Below are 17,589 nucleotides of genomic sequence, written 5' to 3'. Positions count from 1 at the left end.
TGAGCTGCACCCAGATCATGGTGGTGTACATAGCGGGGCCAAAATGAAGCAGGTCTTCCCCTTAACTTCTCATTTCTGTGCATCTCGGGGCTTTTCGTTTATGGCATGGTTTTTCTGTTCATACATTATACGCTTATATGTTATTGGGTTGGGTTTCTCTTATCTGAATAACAATTATTTATAAAAGAATTGCGAATTAGAGGCCCTGAGTAACAGGAGGACTCCACCACAGCAGGCATCCATCAGGGATAATTATTACCTATGGAGCTTGCAGCTATATAACCATGGCAAGGAAAAGAAAAGCTAAATACAATCTCAACTTTGCAACGAGGAATAACTTATAGAGATCAATGGCTGGCTCATTGCTTCAGTGCCACAACTTTTGATTAGATAGTATGGATTTGAGACCCTGAAGGTGAAATGGGCACATTTAACACTTCAAAGAAATGCAGAGATGTAAGATGAGTTAGAAGGATGCTGAAATATTTGGCATATGCAATTTTGTTTTAGAATACAGCTAATATTTTGATGCTTGCCCTTAAATACCTGTGCTGTACATTTAGGTTTCATCTCCAGTTGCACCTTTGACTGTGAACAGAAAAAAGATGAAATTTGGCTATTTTGTTTTGAAAATAACCCCAACATGAATTACAAATGTTCTTTATTGCACTTCTCAAGCTTTTGCAAGATTTTGACATTCCCTCGGGAGCTTGTTTCTTTTCGACAATACATCCATGACTGTGAGCGGCCCTGTGGGTGTCCATGTTCCAAAAGGAAGGACACACAACTGGGCAGGGTGCCCATGTCCCGGTCAGGTTCCCAGCGGGTGCAAATACCCAGTAAGATAACTGGTGGGTGACCATGTCCCAGTGAGGTGGCAGTGGCCGACACAGGCCCAGGACCCCGTGGGTCATGTCCCTCCAGGAATAATTCTAGACGAATCGCACTCCTTATTCTCAACAGTTAAGATTTTTGTCAAACCAAGATGAATTTTTGGCTTTCCTCGTCACATGGGCTGCCGCTTTGCCCCCCAAGAGGGTGTTGAGCGGAATCGTGTCACAGCTGCCCAGCTGGGGCATGGTGCTGAATGCAGCACAGACGGAGCTCTGGGCACAGCCCCTTCTTGCTGAGAACTTCAGGGCATGGCCCTGATCACGTGGGATGCAGTCCCGCTCCCACTGCTGGGGTCAGTGTCTGCTGGCAGGCACAGCAGTGGGAGAAGCGGGCTTCAAAATCCACCTACACAGGTCCTCCCCAGCTCCGCCGCAGCCTCCATCGCCTGCTGGGGTGGTGGAGAAAGGCCTCATGACATCACAGAGCCTTGCGTGCCATCAGCCCATGACTTGTCACATCGGCAACCCTTGCAAGCTGAGACACGCAAGGCAGCCACTCGGTGCTGGTGGTCACTGCCTGAACTCTGCTCAAGCTGACAGCCCAAGCCAGCTCACGCATTGGGATTTTTTTCCTCGGGAGAGACCATGATAACTCTCAGCCCAGCTCTCCCCCTGACCGTGGCTCTCTGCACGGTATCTCTGTTCACCAGTGGCCTTCGCATATACATCAACCCCACCTGGGTCGTTGTCGGGAGAGAAGCCTCTCTTCAAGACCTGAAGCAGGCAGAGAGCGTGGTCCCCGAATGGTACAGCAGAATTGGCCTCCACAACCCACGCAGGTGGGTCAAGCTGAGGATGGCTGAAACTCCGGAGGGCTCGAAGGAACCGCCCGTTGCTAGCGAGAGCATGGCTTCTGAACCGCCCCACCTTCTGGGCCAGCTTTGGGACTCCCTTGCCCAGGCGGACAGGACCCAGCTGTGTTGCAGGGCCTTGCAAAGCCTGTGGCTGTGCTTCCTGTTTTGGTTTGCGCTTTGCCTCTGGAGAAATGGGAACAGACCCCGTGGACAGGGAGACATCGCAATCAGTCACACAGGAAGGGAGCGGCTTGTGGGGAGCAGGGAAGCACATCATTGCAAGGCTTGGCGAAGAAGGCTTGCAAGGAAAAAACAAAACCCAGCGCGGGCAAGAAAGCCTCGGCACGCCCTGAGAGCTCCTCTGCTTCTTTACCAGGTACGTGCCCAGCCGCAGGGCAGAAACCCTCCGGGAGACCCCAGCACAACATGGGGCCTGCCAGAGGTGTGCTCAGCCCAGCGTGCTGCCCAGAGCAGTCCTGCGCGGCTGGAGTCTTTCCAGAGGAAGCCAAGCCCCGCAGGCCACTTCTCGGCCACCCAGGCTGCGCCCACTTCATTGTGCCCCTGCCCCTGTCATTTCCAGGGAAGGGGATGGCTGGCCTCATCTTCCATGGGGAGAGACTGCTTGAGAGAGGGCACCTTCAGCTCTCATGAAGTGCTCCGCCAGCTGGAGGCCAAAATTGCCCTGCTGGCCAAGTGCACCAGGCTCGTCTACCGCCTCCACCTGAAAAAGCTCCGGCAGCAGCACTCCGAGAAGAAGGTGCAAGAAAAAGGCAAGCGGAGGAGAGCCTCCCCTAGCTCCTCGTGCACCTCCACCTAGATCATGCTCTCGGCGGATTGGCAAGATGAAATGCAGCGGTGCAGGTGAGTGCGGGCGTCCTTGCGGGTGGGACCTGAGGCAGAAAAGAACAGGCATCTGTGGCCGTGAGGGGCTCCACGGGTGCCCACGTCCCAAGAGGAGGGGCCCACATCCTGGCAGGGTGCCCACGTCCCCCTGAGGTTCCCGGTGGGTGCCCGTGTCCCACTGCGGTGCCTGGTGCGTGCCCATGTCCCGGTGAGGTGTGTTGTGGCTGCTCCCCATGGCCCTAGGGGTAAGGTGGCAGTGGCCAGTGCCTGCTCATGGCCCGTTGGGTCCCTTAGGCCTTAGGACCTCCAAGGCTGGTGCGAGGGCAAGCATCACACCAGGAAGAGGGGCAGCTGCTAGGAAGTGGGTGGATAACCTTCCCTACTGTAGTATTTTCACCCAGCTAACAGTGAATTCTCTTCAGGGTGACAGGCAGCTGGTGCGTCAGGACATGCCTCAGCCCACCAAAGGCCCCGGGAGTGAGGGCACCTCCACCGACGACTTCTGCTGGCTGGAGGCCGTTAGCGCCCCAATGGTCATGCTCCTGTGGGTGGCCATGGCCAACGGGCGGCCGCGTCCTGGTGGGTTGCCCGTGCCCGCCCGGCACAACAGCCAACGGGCACTTGGCAACTCTCTGTTGAGGACCTCTGGGGAGGGTCCCCCTTTTCCACCCTCCCAAAGGTGCTGCCAGGGCCCACTGGCATCCCAAAGGCCGGGGCTCATCTCTGCCTCCCCAGAGGGGACAGCCAGAGCATGCCCGTGCAGCAGAGACGCCTGGGAAACTTGGCAAAACTCCTGCTGGGAGCAGCCTACTTCCTCAATCTTCTAGCACTCGTCAGATCAATAAAGCGCTTTGTTCCTGTACCATGTGCCATTTTGGTACCAAGGGCATCCAGGAAGGGGCAACACGAAAGGCAGTGGTGCGAGCCAGGCTGCTGTATGTGAGCTTGCAGAGCATGCGTTCCAGGAGAAGTGGGACAGCTGGGCTGTGAGAGGGCGGGCATCCATGGCTGTGAGGTGCCCCGCGGGTGCCCATGTTCCAGGAGGAGGGCACCGCAGGCTGGCAGGGTGCCCGTGTCCTGGTGAGGATCCCTGGGAGACACCCATGTCCCAGTGAGGTGGCAGTGGCCGACACAGGCCCAGGACCCCGTGGGTCATGTCCCTCCAGGAATAATTCTAGACGAATCGCACTCCTTATTCTCAACAGTTAAGATTTTTGTCAAACCAAGATGAATTTTTGGCTTTCCTCGTCACATGGGCTGCCGCTTTGCCCCCCAAGAGGGTGTTGAGCGGAATCGTGTCACAGCTGCCCAGCTGGGGCATGGTGCTGAATGCAGCACAGACGGAGCTCTGGGCACAGCCCCTTCTTGCTGAGAACTTCGGGGCATGGCCCTGATCACGTGGGATGCAGTCCTGCTCCCACTGCTGGGGTCAGTGTCTGCTGGCAGGCACAGCAGTGGGAGAAGCGGGCTTCAAAATCCACCTACACAGGTCCTCCCCAGCTCCGCCGCAGCCTCCATCACCTGCTGGGGTGGTGGAGAAAGGCCTCATGACGTCACAGAGCCTTGCGTGCCATCAGCCCATGACTTGTCACATCGGCAACCCTTGCAAGCTGAGACACGCAAGGCAGCCACTCGGTGCTGGTGGTCACTGCCTGAACTCTGCTCAAGTTGACAGCCCAAGCCAGCTCACGCATTGGGATTTTTTTCCTCGGGAGAGACCATGATAACTCTCAGCCCAGCTCTCCCCCTGACCGTGGCTCTCTGCACGGTATCTCTGTTCACCAGTGGCCTTCGCATATACATCAACCCCACCTGGGTCGTTGTCGGGAGAGAAGCCTCTCTTCAAGACCTGAAGCAGGCAGAGAGCGTGGTCCCGAATGGTACAGCAGAATTGGCCTCCACAACCCACGCAGGTGGGTCAAGCTGAGGATGGCTGAAACTCCGGAGGGCTCGAAGGAACCGCCCGTTGCTAGCGAGAGCATGGCTTCTGAACCGCCCCACCTTCTGGGCCAGCTTTGGGACTCCCTTGCCCAGGCGGACAGGACCCAGCTGTGTTGCAGGGCCTTGCAAAGCCTGTGGCTGTGCTTCCTGTTTTGGTTTGCGCTTTGCCTCTGGAGAAATGGGAACAGACCCCGTGGACAGGGAGACATCGCAATCAGTCACACAGGAAGGGAGCGGCTTGTGGGGAGCAGGGAAGCACATCATTGCAAGGCTTGGCGAAGAAGGCTTGCAAGGAAAAAACAAAACCCAGCGCGGGCAAGAAAGCCTCGGCACGCCCTGAGAGCTCCTCTGCTTCTTTACCAGGTACGTGCCCAGCCGCAGGGCAGAAACCCTCCGGGAGACCCCAGCACAACATGGGGCCTGCCAGAGGTGTGCTCAGCCCAGCGTGCTGCCCAGAGCAGTCCTGCGCGGCTGGAGTCTTTCCAGAGGAAGCCAAGCCCCGCAGGCCACTTCTCGGCCACCCAGGCTGCGCCCACTTCATTGTGCCCCTGCCCCTGTCATTTCCAGGGAAGGGGATGGCTGGCCTCATCTTCCATGGGGAGAGACTGCTTGAGAGAGGGCACCTTCAGCTCTCATGAAGTGCTCCGCCAGCTGGAGGCCAAAATTGCCCTGCTGGCCAAGTGCACCAGGCTCGTCTACCGCCTCCACCTGAAAAAGCTCCGGCAGCAGCACTCCGAGAAGAAGGTGCAAGAAAAAGGCAAGCGGAGGAGAGCCTCCCCTAGCTCCTCGTGCACCTCCACCTAGATCATGCTCTCGGCGGATTGGCAAGATGAAATGCAGCGGTGCAGGTGAGTGCGGGCGTCCTTGCGGGTGGGACCTGAGGCAGAAAAGAACAGGCATCTGTGGCCGTGAGGGGCTCCACGGGTGCCCACGTCCCAAGAGGAGGGGCCCACATCCTGGCAGGGTGCCCACGTCCCCCTGAGGTTCCCGGTGGGTGCCCGTGTCCCACTGCGGTGCCTGGTGCGTGCCCATGTCCCGGTGAGGTGTGTTGTGGCTGCTCCCCATGGCCCTAGGGGTAAGGTGGCAGTGGCCAGTGCCTGCTCATGGCCCGTTGGGTCCCTTAGGCCTTAGGACCTCCAAGGCTGGTGCGAGGGCAAGCATCACACCAGGAAGAGGGGCAGCTGCTAGGAAGTGGGTGGATAACCTTCCCTACTGTAGTATTTTCACCCAGCTAACAGTGAATTCTCTTCAGGGTGACAGGCAGCTGGTGCGTCAGGACATGCCTCAGCCCACCAAAGGCCCCGGGAGTGAGGGCACCTCCACCGACGACTTCTGCTGGCTGGAGGCCGTTAGCGCCCCAATGGTCATGCTCCTGCGGGTGGCCATGGCCAACGGGCGGCCGCGTCCTGGTGGGTTGCCCGTGCCCGCCCGGCACAACAGCCAACGGGCACTTGGCAACTCTCTGTTGAGGACCTCTGGGGAGGGTCCCCCTTTTCCACCCTCCCAAAGGTGCTGCCAGGGCCCACTGGCATCCCAAAGGCCGGGGCTCATCTCTGCCTCCCCAGAGGGGACAGCCAGAGCATGCCCGTGCAGCAGAGACGCCTGGGAAACTCGGCAAAACTCCTGCTGGGAGCAGCCTACTTCCTCAATCTTCTAGCACTCGTCAGATCAATAAAGCGCTTTGTTCCTGTACCATGTGCCATTTTGGTACCAAGGGCATCCAGGAAGGGGCAACACGAAAGGCAGTGGTGCGAGCCAGGCTGCTGTATGTGAGCTTGCAGAGCATGCGTTCCAGGAGAAGTGGGACAGCTGGGCTGTGAGAGGGCGGGCATCCATGGCTGTGAGGTGCCCCGCGGGTGCCCATGTTCCAGGAGGAGGGCACCGCAGGCTGGCAGGGTGCCCGTGTCCTGGTGAGGATCCCTGGGAGACACCCATGTCCCAGTGAGGTGGCAGTGGCCGACACAGGCCCAGGACCCCGTGGGTCATGTCCCTCCAGGAATAATTCTAGACGAATCGCACTCCTTATTCTCAACAGTTAAGATTTTTGTCAAACCAAGATGAATTTTTGGCTTTCCTCGTCACATGGGCTGCCGCTTTGCCCCCCAAGAGGGTGTTGAGCGGAATCGTGTCACAGCTGCCCAGCTGGGGCATGGTGCTGAATGCAGCACAGACGGAGCTCTGGGCACAGCCCCTTCTTGCTGAGAACTTCGGGGCATGGCCCTGATCACGTGGGATGCAGTCCTGCTCCCACTGCTGGGGTCAGTGTCTGCTGGCAGGCACAGCAGTGGGAGAAGCGGGCTTCAAAATCCACCTACACAGGTCCTCCCCAGCTCCGCCGCAGCCTCCATCACCTGCTGGGGTGGTGGAGAAAGGCCTCATGACGTCACAGAGCCTTGCGTGCCATCAGCCCATGACTTGTCACATCGGCAACCCTTGCAAGCTGAGACACGCAAGGCAGCCACTCGGTGCTGGTGGTCACTGCCTGAACTCTGCTCAAGTTGACAGCCCAAGCCAGCTCACGCATTGGGATTTTTTTCCTCGGGAGAGACCATGATAACTCTCAGCCCAGCTCTCCCCCTGACCGTGGCTCTCTGCACGGTATCTCTGTTCACCAGTGGCCTTCGCATATACATCAACCCCACCTGGGTCGTTGTCGGGAGAGAAGCCTCTCTTCAAGACCTGAAGCAGGCAGAGAGCGTGGTCCCCGAATGGTACAGCAGAATTGGCCTCCACAACCCACGCAGGTGGGTCAAGCTGAGGATGGCTGAAACTCCGGAGGGCTCGAAGGAACCGCCCGTTGCTAGCGAGAGCATGGCTTCTGAACCGCCCCACCTTCTGGGCCAGCTTTGGGACTCCCTTGCCCAGGCGGACAGGACCCAGCTGTGTTGCAGGGCCTTGCAAAGCCTGTGGCTGTGCTTCCTGTTTTGGTTTGCGCTTTGCCTCTGGAGAAATGGGAACAGACCCCGTGGACAGGGAGACATCGCAATCAGTCACACAGGAAGGGAGCGGCTTGTGGGGAGCAGGGAAGCACATCATTGCAAGGCTTGGCGAAGAAGGCTTGCAAGGAAAAAACAAAACCCAGCGCGGGCAAGAAAGCCTCGGCACGCCCTGAGAGCTCCTCTGCTTCTTTACCAGGTACGTGCCCAGCCGCAGGGCAGAAACCCTCCGGGAGACCCCAGCACAACATGGGGCCTGCCAGAGGTGTGCTCAGCCCAGTGTGCTGCCCAGAGCAGTCCTGCGCGGCTGGAGTCTTTCCAGAGGAAGCCAAGCCCCGCAGGCCACTTCTCGGCCACCCAGGCTGCGCCCACTTCATTGTGCCCCTGCCCCTGTCATTTCCAGGGAAGGGGATGGCTGGCCTCATCTTCCATGGGGAGAGACTGCTTGAGAGAGGGCACCTTCAGCTCTCATGAAGTGCTCCGCCAGCTGGAGGCCAAAATTGCCCTGCTGGCCAAGTGCACCAGGCTCGTCTACCGCCTCCACCTGAAAAAGCTCCGGCAGCAGCACTCCGAGAAGAAGGTGCAAGAAAAAGGCAAGCGGAGGAGAGCCTCCCCTAGCTCCTCGTGCACCTCCACCTAGATCATGCTCTCGGCGGATTGGCAAGATGAAATGCAGCGGTGCAGGTGAGTGCGGGCGTCCTTGCGGGTGGGACCTGAGGCAGAAAAGAACAGGCATCTGTGGCCGTGAGGGGCTCCACGGGTGCCCACGTCCCAAGAGGAGGGGCCCACATCCTGGCAGGGTGCCCACGTCCCCCTGAGGTTCCCGGTGGGTGCCCGTGTCCCACTGCGGTGCCTGGTGCGTGCCCATGTCCCGGTGAGGTGTGTTGTGGCTGCTCCCCATGGCCCTAGGGGTAAGGTGGCAGTGGCCAGTGCCTGCTCATGGCCCGTTGGGTCCCTTAGGCCTTAGGACCTCCAAGGCTGGTGCGAGGGCAAGCATCACACCAGGAAGAGGGGCAGCTGCTAGGAAGTGGGTGGATAACCTTCCCTACTGTAGTATTTTCACCCAGCTAACAGTGAATTCTCTTCAGGGTGACAGGCAGCTGGTGCGTCAGGACATGCCTCAGCCCACCAAAGGCCCCGGGAGTGAGGGCACCTCCACCGACGACTTCTGCTGGCTGGAGGCCGTTAGCGCCCCAATGGTCATGCTCCTGCGGGTGGCCATGGCCAACGGGCGGCCGCGTCCTGGTGGGTTGCCCGTGCCCGCCCGGCACAACAGCCAACGGGCACTTGGCAACTCTCTGTTGAGGACCTCTGGGGAGGGTCCCCCTTTTCCACCCTCCCAAAGGTGCTGCCAGGGCCCACTGGCATCCCAAAGGCCGGGGCTCATCTCTGCCTCCCCAGAGGGGACAGCCAGAGCATGCCCGTGCAGCAGAGACGCCTGGGAAACTCGGCAAAACTCCTGCTGGGAGCAGCCTACTTCCTCAATCTTCTAGCACTCGTCAGATCAATAAAGCGCTTTGTTCCTGTACCATGTGCCATTTTGGTACCAAGGGCATCCAGGAAGGGGCAACACGAAAGGCAGTGGTGCGAGCCAGGCTGCTGTATGTGAGCTTGCAGAGCATGCGTTCCAGGAGAAGTGGGACAGCTGGGCTGTGAGAGGGCGGGCATCCATGGCTGTGAGGTGCCCCGCGGGTGCCCATGTTCCAGGAGGAGGGCACCGCAGGCTGGCAGGGTGCCCGTGTCCTGGTGAGGATCCCTGGGAGACACCCATGTCCCAGTGAGGTGGCAGTGGCCGACACAGGCCCAGGACCCCGTGGGTCATGTCCCTCCAGGAATAATTCTAGACGAATCGCACTCCTTATTCTCAACAGTTAAGATTTTTGTCAAACCAAGATGAATTTTTGGCTTTCCTCGTCACATGGGCTGCCGCTTTGCCCCCCAAGAGGGTGTTGAGCGGAATCGTGTCACAGCTGCCCAGCTGGGGCATGGTGCTGAATGCAGCACAGACGGAGCTCTGGGCACAGCCCCTTCTTGCTGAGAACTTCGGGGCATGGCCCTGATCACGTGGGATGCAGTCCTGCTCCCACTGCTGGGGTCAGTGTCTGCTGGCAGGCACAGCAGTGGGAGAAGCGGGCTTCAAAATCCACCTACACAGGTCCTCCCCAGCTCCGCCGCAGCCTCCATCACCTGCTGGGGTGGTGGAGAAAGGCCTCATGACGTCACAGAGCCTTGCGTGCCATCAGCCCATGACTTGTCACATCGGCAACCCTTGCAAGCTGAGACACGCAAGGCAGCCACTCGGTGCTGGTGGTCACTGCCTGAACTCTGCTCAAGTTGACAGCCCAAGCCAGCTCACGCATTGGGATTTTTTTCCTCGGGAGAGACCATGATAACTCTCAGCCCAGCTCTCCCCCTGACCGTGGCTCTCTGCACGGTATCTCTGTTCACCAGTGGCCTTCGCATATACATCAACCCCACCTGGGTCGTTGTCGGGAGAGAAGCCTCTCTTCAAGACCTGAAGCAGGCAGAGAGCGTGGTCCCCGAATGGTACAGCAGAATTGGCCTCCACAACCCACGCAGGTGGGTCAAGCTGAGGATGGCTGAAACTCCGGAGGGCTCGAAGGAACCGCCCGTTGCTAGCGAGAGCATGGCTTCTGAACCGCCCCACCTTCTGGGCCAGCTTTGGGACTCCCTTGCCCAGGCGGACAGGACCCAGCTGTGTTGCAGGGCCTTGCAAAGCCTGTGGCTGTGCTTCCTGTTTTGGTTTGCGCTTTGCCTCTGGAGAAATGGGAACAGACCCCGTGGACAGGGAGACATCGCAATCAGTCACACAGGAAGGGAGCGGCTTGTGGGGAGCAGGGAAGCACATCATTGCAAGGCTTGGCGAAGAAGGCTTGCAAGGAAAAAACAAAACCCAGCGCGGGCAAGAAAGCCTCGGCACGCCCTGAGAGCTCCTCTGCTTCTTTACCAGGTACGTGCCCAGCCGCAGGGCAGAAACCCTCTGGGAGACCCCAGCACAACATGGGGCCTGCCAGAGGTGTGCTCAGCCCAGCGTGCTGCCCAGAGCAGTCCTGCGCGGCTGGAGTCTTTCCAGAGGAAGCCAAGCCCCGCAGGCCACTTCTCGGCCACCCAGGCTGCGCCCACTTCATTGTGCCCCTGCCCCTGTCATTTCCAGGGAAGGGGATGGCTGGCCTCATCTTCCATGGGGAGAGACTGCTTGAGAGAGGGCACCTTCAGCTCTCATGAAGTGCTCCGCCAGCTGGAGGCCAAAATTGCCCTGCTGGCCAAGTGCACCAGGCTCGTCTACCGCCTCCACCTGAAAAAGCTCCGGCAGCAGCACTCCGAGAAGAAGGTGCAAGAAAAAGGCAAGCGGAGGAGAGCCTCCCCTAGCTCCTCGTGCACCTCCACCTAGATCGTGCTCTCGGCGGATTGGCAAGATGAAATGCAGCGGTGCAGGTGAGTGCGGGCGTCCTTGCGGGTGGGACCTGAGGCAGAAAAGAACAGGCATCTGTGGCCGTGAGGGGCTCCACGGGTGCCCACGTCCCAAGAGGAGGGGCCCACATCCTGGCAGGGTGCCCACGTCCCCCTGAGGTTCCCGGTGGGTGCCCGTGTCCCACTGCGGTGCCTGGTGCGTGCCCATGTCCCGGTGAGGTGTGTTGTGGCTGCTCCCCATGGCCCTAGGGGTAAGGTGGCAGTGGCCAGTGCCTGCTCATGGCCCGTTGGGTCCCTTAGGCCTTAGGACCTCCAAGGCTGGTGCGAGGGCAAGCATCACACCAGGAAGAGGGGCAGCTGCTAGGAAGTGGGTGGATAACCTTCCCTACTGTAGTATTTTCACCCAGCTAACAGTGAATTCTCTTCAGGGTGACAGGCAGCTGGTGCGTCAGGACATGCCTCAGCCCACCAAAGGCCCCGGGAGTGAGGGCACCTCCACCGACGACTTCTGCTGGCTGGAGGCCGTTAGCGCCCCAATGGTCATGCTCCTGCGGGTGGCCATGGCCAACGGGCGGCCGCGTCCTGGTGGGTTGCCCGTGCCCGCCCGGCACAACAGCCAACGGGCACTTGGCAACTCTCTGTTGAGGACCTCTGGGGAGGGTCCCCCTTTTCCGCCCTCCCAAAGGTGCTGCCAGGGCCCACTGGCATCCCAAAGGCCGGGGCTCATCTCTGCCTCCCCAGAGGGGACAGCCAGAGCATGCCCGTGCAGCAGAGACGCCTGGGAAACTCGGCAAAACTCCTGCTGGGAGCAGCCTACTTCCTCAATCTTCTAGCACTCGTCAGATCAATAAAGCGCTTTGTTCCTGTACCATGTGCCATTTTGGTACCAAGGGCATCCAGGAAGGGGCAACACGAAAGGCAGTGGTGCGAGCCAGGCTGCTGTATGTGAGCTTGCAGAGCATGCGTTCCAGGAGAAGTGGGACAGCTGGGCTGTGAGAGGGCGGGCATCCATGGCTGTGAGGTGCCCCGCGGGTGCCCATGTTCCAGGAGGAGGGCACCGCAGGCTGGCAGGGTGCCCGTGTCCTGGTGAGGATCCCTGGGAGACACCCATGTCCCAGTGAGGTGGCAGTGGCCGACACAGGCCCAGGACCCCGTGGGTCATGTCCCTCCAGGAATAATTCTAGACGAATCGCACTCCTTATTCTCAACAGTTAAGATTTTTGTCAAACCAAGATGAATTTTTGGCTTTCCTCGTCACATGGGCTGCCGCTTTGCCCCCCAAGAGGGTGTTGAGCGGAATCGTGTCACAGCTGCCCAGCTGGGGCATGGTGCTGAATGCAGCACAGACGGAGCTCTGGGCACAGCCCCTTCTTGCTGAGAACTTCGGGGCATGGCCCTGATCACGTGGGATGCAGTCCTGCTCCCACTGCTGGGGTCAGTGTCTGCTGGCAGGCACAGCAGTGGGAGAAGCGGGCTTCAAAATCCACCTACACAGGTCCTCCCCAGCTCCGCCGCAGCCTCCATCACCTGCTGGGGTGGTGGAGAAAGGCCTCATGACGTCACAGAGCCTTGCGTGCCATCAGCCCATGACTTGTCACATCGGCAACCCTTGCAAGCTGAGACACGCAAGGCAGCCACTCGGTGCTGGTGGTCACTGCCTGAACTCTGCTCAAGTTGACAGCCCAAGCCAGCTCACGCATTGGGATTTTTTTCCTCGGGAGAGACCATGATAACTCTCAGCCCAGCTCTCCCCCTGACCGTGGCTCTCTGCACGGTATCTCTGTTCACCAGTGGCCTTCGCATATACATCAACCCCACCTGGGTCGTTGTCGGGAGAGAAGCCTCTCTTCAAGACCTGAAGCAGGCAGAGAGCGTGGTCCCCGAATGGTACAGCAGAATTGGCCTCCACAACCCACGCAGGTGGGTCAAGCTGAGGATGGCTGAAACTCCGGAGGGCTCGAAGGAACCGCCCGTTGCTAGCGAGAGCATGGCTTCTGAACCGCCCCACCTTCTGGGCCAGCTTTGGGACTCCCTTGCCCAGGCGGACAGGACCCAGCTGTGTTGCAGGGCCTTGCAAAGCCTGTGGCTGTGCTTCCTGTTTTGGTTTGCGCTTCGCCTCTGGAGAAATGGGAACAGACCCCGTGGACAGGGAGACATCGCAATCAGTCACACAGGAAGGGAGCGGCTTGTGGGGAGCAGGGAAGCACATCATTGCAAGGCTTGGCGAAGAAGGCTTGCAAGGAAAAAACAAAACCCAGCGCGGGCAAGAAAGCCTCGGCACGCCCTGAGAGCTCCTCTGCTTCTTTACCAGGTACGTGCCCAGCCGCAGGGCAGAAACCCTCCGGGAGACCCCAGCACAACATGGGGCCTGCCAGAGGTGTGCTCAGCCCAGCGTGCTGCCCAGAGCAGTCCTGCGCGGCTGGAGTCTTTCCAGAGGAAGCCAAGCCCCGCAGGCCACTTCTCGGCCACCCAGGCTGCGCCCACTTCATTGTGCCCCTGCCCCTGTCATTTCCAGGGAAGGGGATGGCTGGCCTCATCTTCCATGGGGAGAGACTGCTTGAGAGAGGGCACCTTCAGCTCTCATGAAGTGCTCCGCCAGCTGGAGGCCAAAATTGCCCTGCTGGCCAAGTGCACCAGGCTCGTCTACCGCCTCCACCTGAAAAAGCTCCGGCAGCAGCACTCCGAGAAGAAGGTGCAAGAAAAAGGCAAGCGGAGGAGAGCCTCCCCTAGCTCCTCGTGCACCTCCACCTAGATCATGCTCTCGGCGGATTGGCAAGATGAAATGCAGCGGTGCAGGTGAGTGCGGGCGTCCTTGCGGGTGGGACCTGAGGCAGAAAAGAACAGGCATCTGTGGCCGTGAGGGGCTCCACGGGTGCCCACGTCCCAAGAGGAGGGGCCCACATCCTGGCAGGGTGCCCACGTCCCCCTGAGGTTCCCGGTGGGTGCCCGTGTCCCACTGCGGTGCCTGGTGCGTGCCCATGTCCCGGTGAGGTGTGTTGTGGCTGCTCCCCATGGCCCTAGGGGTAAGGTGGCAGTGGCCAGTGCCTGCTCATGGCCCGTTGGGTCCCTTAGGCCTTAGGACCTCCAAGGCTGGTGCGAGGGCAAGCATCACACCAGGAAGAGGGGCAGCTGCTAGGAAGTGGGTGGATAACCTTCCCTACTGTAGTATTTTCACCCAGCTAACAGTGAATTCTCTTCAGGGTGACAGGCAGCTGGTGCGTCAGGACATGCCTCAGCCCACCAAAGGCCCCGGGAGTGAGGGCACCTCCACCGACGACTTCTGCTGGCTGGAGGCCGTTAGCGCCCCAATGGTCATGCTCCTGCGGGTGGCCATGGCCAACGGGCGGCCGCGTCCTGGTGGGTTGCCCGTGCCCGCCCGGCACAACAGCCAACGGGCACTTGGCAACTCTCTGTTGAGGACCTCTGGGGAGGGTCCCCCTTTTCCGCCCTCCCAAAGGTGCTGCCAGGGCCCACTGGCATCCCAAAGGCCGGGGCTCATCTCTGCCTCCCCAGAGGGGACAGCCAGAGCATGCCCGTGCAGCAGAGACGCCTGGGAAACTCGGCAAAACTCCTGCTGGGAGCAGCCTACTTCCTCAATCTTCTAGCACTCGTCAGATCAATAAAGCGCTTTGTTCCTGTACCATGTGCCATTTTGGTACCAAGGGCATCCAGGAAGGGGCAACACGAAAGGCAGTGGTGCGAGCCAGGCTGCTGTATGTGAGCTTGCAGAGCATGCGTTCCAGGAGAAGTGGGACAGCTGGGCTGTGAGAGGGCGGGCATCCATGGCTGTGAGGTGCCCCGCGGGTGCCCATGTTCCAGGAGGAGGGCACCGCAGGCTGGCAGGGTGCCCGTGTCCTGGTGAGGATCCCTGGGAGACACCCATGTCCCAGTGAGGTGGCAGTGGCCGACACAGGCCCAGGACCCCGTGGGTCATGTCCCTCCAGGAATAATTCTAGACGAATCGCACTCCTTATTCTCAACAGTTAAGATTTTTGTCAAACCAAGATGAATTTTTGGCTTTCCTCGTCACATGGGCTGCCGCTTTGCCCCCCAAGAGGGTGTTGAGCGGAATCGTGTCACAGCTGCCCAGCTGGGGCATGGTGCTGAATGCAGCACAGACGGAGCTCTGGGCACAGCCCCTTCTTGCTGAGAACTTCAGGGCATGGCCCTGATCACGTGGGATGCAGTCCTGCTCCCACTGCTGGGGTCAGTGTCTGCCGGCAGGCACAGCAGTGCCTCTCTCCCCCTGACCATGGCGCTCTGCACAGTGTCTGTGTTCACTGGTGGCCTTCACCTTTACATCAACCCCACCTGGATCATTCTCAGGAGAGAACCCTCTCTTCAAGACCTGAAGGCGGCAGCCTGAGAGGTGACACGTGGCAGGTATAATGTTCTCACCCTTGCCCCAGAGGCTGGGATTTTTGGCAAAGTCATCCCTGGAGTTTTCGTGCCTCATTTTCATGCCTTTTTGCTTTGCCATGCCCCCAGCACGTGCACCCCTCCCTCTGTAGGGGACAGGGAGGGGTGGGACCCCATCGTCAACAGAGAGCCTCTGCATCCCATGAGGTGCCTTGGTTCAGAGAAGCTTCTGGATCATGCCCAATTATGGGTACGGCTGAGATTTGACCCAGGGTATAAATTTGGTGCCATTGGAGACCCCCTTGGAGTTGTCTGCTTGGAGTGTTGGGCTGTTGTTTGAAGCTGCTCCCCGTGGGCTGGGATGGCACGTGAGGAAGCTTCCCAGCATTGAGTGCCCTCTCCTCTTTTGGGCGAGTGATTTCTTCTGGATATATCCTTGAGTGAACCCTCACCCCCCCACCCCCCCCGGACAAGTGATTCTGCCTTTCAGGGTACCCAGAAGAGGGAGAGATCTCCTTTTTGTGAGCGAGTGTTTGTGTGTGTGCACTTTGGTCCATCATTCTTGTACATAAATGTGTAGTACTAGTACCCCAACTGACAACTCAACGCTGTTATTTGTTAAGTGTTATCGGAGGGTTGATTGTTTTCAGTTTACCCCTGTTTCTCATTGGGTTTTTTTGTTGTGCTTTTGGCTGCTTGTGGTTTGCCTGTCACTAGGACTTTAACCCAAAAGTCCAGTCCCAAGGGGCCAAGGTCCATTTTTTTGTATTCTCCTACAGGACAATGGAGGTACGGACCATTCTGTTGCTTGTATTGGTAGTAACAGCAATTACTGCAGATAAGCCAGACCTGGATGATGAGGAAGTGCCAGAGGTGATGATGAGATTTGTGTGGATGATGAATCTGACATCCATAACAGCTTGTTTACCCACCCCCAGGTCTGCATTTTTGTACAAGACATCAACATTATTACTAGCCCTTGAATTAACATGGAGTCAATATAACAATTATAGGTGGAAGTTCTGGGAAAGCAGAGGGAACGTAGGCTATAGTCACATCATTTATAGCCGGTCACTGGGCATGATAAATGCTAGTTCAGTATGGGTGCCAAATATAATTACAGTCTCCAACCAACCTGTAAAGCCATGGGGTGGAGTGTCAATGGCACTACACCCTGTACCGAAGTTCCATGGGAGCCACTGAACGCGGCTCTCTGTGGGATGCTGATGATCACTCATCATTCTACACTAAGCCACTAAATGATTCCTGGTGTAGCAAATACCCAGACAGGGACAATAATGAATACCCTAGCATATGTAATAACAGCTCATTTGACTGCCCACTCAATTGCACATGGGCCAGCTACACCTAGGCACCTAGTTAGTATGAGGGAAAAGATAAGGCACACCTGAAAGAGTCTCCACTCTGGGACTGCCAAACAGAAATTGGGCCTAAGGACCTAGATAAAATGCCCCCGTTGTGGTTATACCACTGGCCCAAGAGGCCTTGGTATGAGACTGCTAAATGAATACAATGAAGGAAATAGCTAAAGACACAAGAGAAATCGCCACTGCACTGGGGACTGATTGGCTGGGGAAAGTTTTCAGTGCCTTTGAGTTCTCCTTATTGGGATGGCTAACTAGCCTCATTCAGTCTGTGATAATGATCATAATTGTGATTGCTGTAGTTTGTATTATTATACGCTGTGTTAAGAGCATCATAATGGAATCCATGTCTGCTGTGAAGTACACTCTCTTAAAACCTGTCCCTGAGACTAACGCTCCCCTAAATCCCACTCGTGAAACTGCCGTGTCCCTAAACTGGACCCATGCACCTTCAAATCCTATCCCTATTTTAGATGTCCCAACACAACCCCAGGATGATGACCCTATGTTTGCCTGTTGCTATTGTTAATTATTGTTATAACATTGAGTATTGTTACATGGTTGATAGTTTATTGTAGATTGTTGACTGACTGCTAATGGTAACAGCTGAAAGAAACTTGGAGAATGATGATCCACAGTGGGTATTAAACTCACTGACACTGTGCCCCCTTTTAACTTTGGAGGCAAGAGGTGACTGTACCGCCACTCCAGAGAAACCGGTCGGATCATGACTGTGGTCACGGGATGGGTTGTGTGGCAGTGACACCCTGCCCCCACCCCCCGGAGATCGGGGCCTTTGGCAGGGTGATCCCTGGCTTTTCGCACCTCAGTTTCGTGCCTTTTGTGTTTTGCAGTAGTACCTTCTGGGTACCCAGGAGAGGGAGAGAGTTCCTTTTTGTGAGTGTGTGTGTGCATGTGCACTTTGGACCATCATTCTTGTGTATAAACGTGTAGTACTAATACCCTGACTGACAACTCAAAGCTGTTATGTGTTAAGTGTTATCGG

At 58.0% G+C, this 17,589-nt stretch overlaps 1 protein-coding gene across 5 annotated transcripts in view; it reads left to right on the top strand.

Annotated features, from left to right (window-relative positions):
- The first annotated feature begins 3,299 nt into the window (after positions 1-3,299).
- NPL (N-acetylneuraminate pyruvate lyase) overlaps positions 3,300-17,589 on the top strand; it is a 26,992-nt gene continuing 12,702 nt past the window's right edge. Inside the window, exons 1-6 of one of the 5 annotated variants that reach the window (XM_064454410.1) lie at positions 3,302-4,834; positions 5,039-7,606; positions 7,811-10,378; positions 10,583-13,150; positions 13,355-15,608; positions 15,978-16,071. In XM_064454410.1, the coding sequence (XP_064310480.1) occupies positions 16,052-16,071 (20 nt within the window). In that variant the 5' untranslated portion in view covers positions 3,302-4,834; positions 5,039-7,606; positions 7,811-10,378; ... (1 more) ...; positions 13,355-15,608; positions 15,978-16,051. Of the gene's footprint in view, positions 4,835-5,038; positions 7,607-7,810; positions 10,379-10,582; positions 13,151-13,354; positions 16,072-17,589 lie in introns of all 5 variants that reach the window. The other 4 variants (XM_064454407.1, XM_064454409.1, XM_064454408.1 and 1 more) reach the window with 4 other exon arrangements.

This window comes from Phalacrocorax carbo, chromosome 6 (assembly GCF_963921805.1).
Source record: "Phalacrocorax carbo chromosome 6, bPhaCar2.1, whole genome shotgun sequence".
Classification (NCBI taxonomy): domain Eukaryota; kingdom Metazoa; phylum Chordata; class Aves; order Suliformes; family Phalacrocoracidae; genus Phalacrocorax; species Phalacrocorax carbo.
The sequence above is the reverse complement of the archived record's forward strand: the minus strand, read 5'-3'. Positions and strand labels throughout refer to the sequence as shown.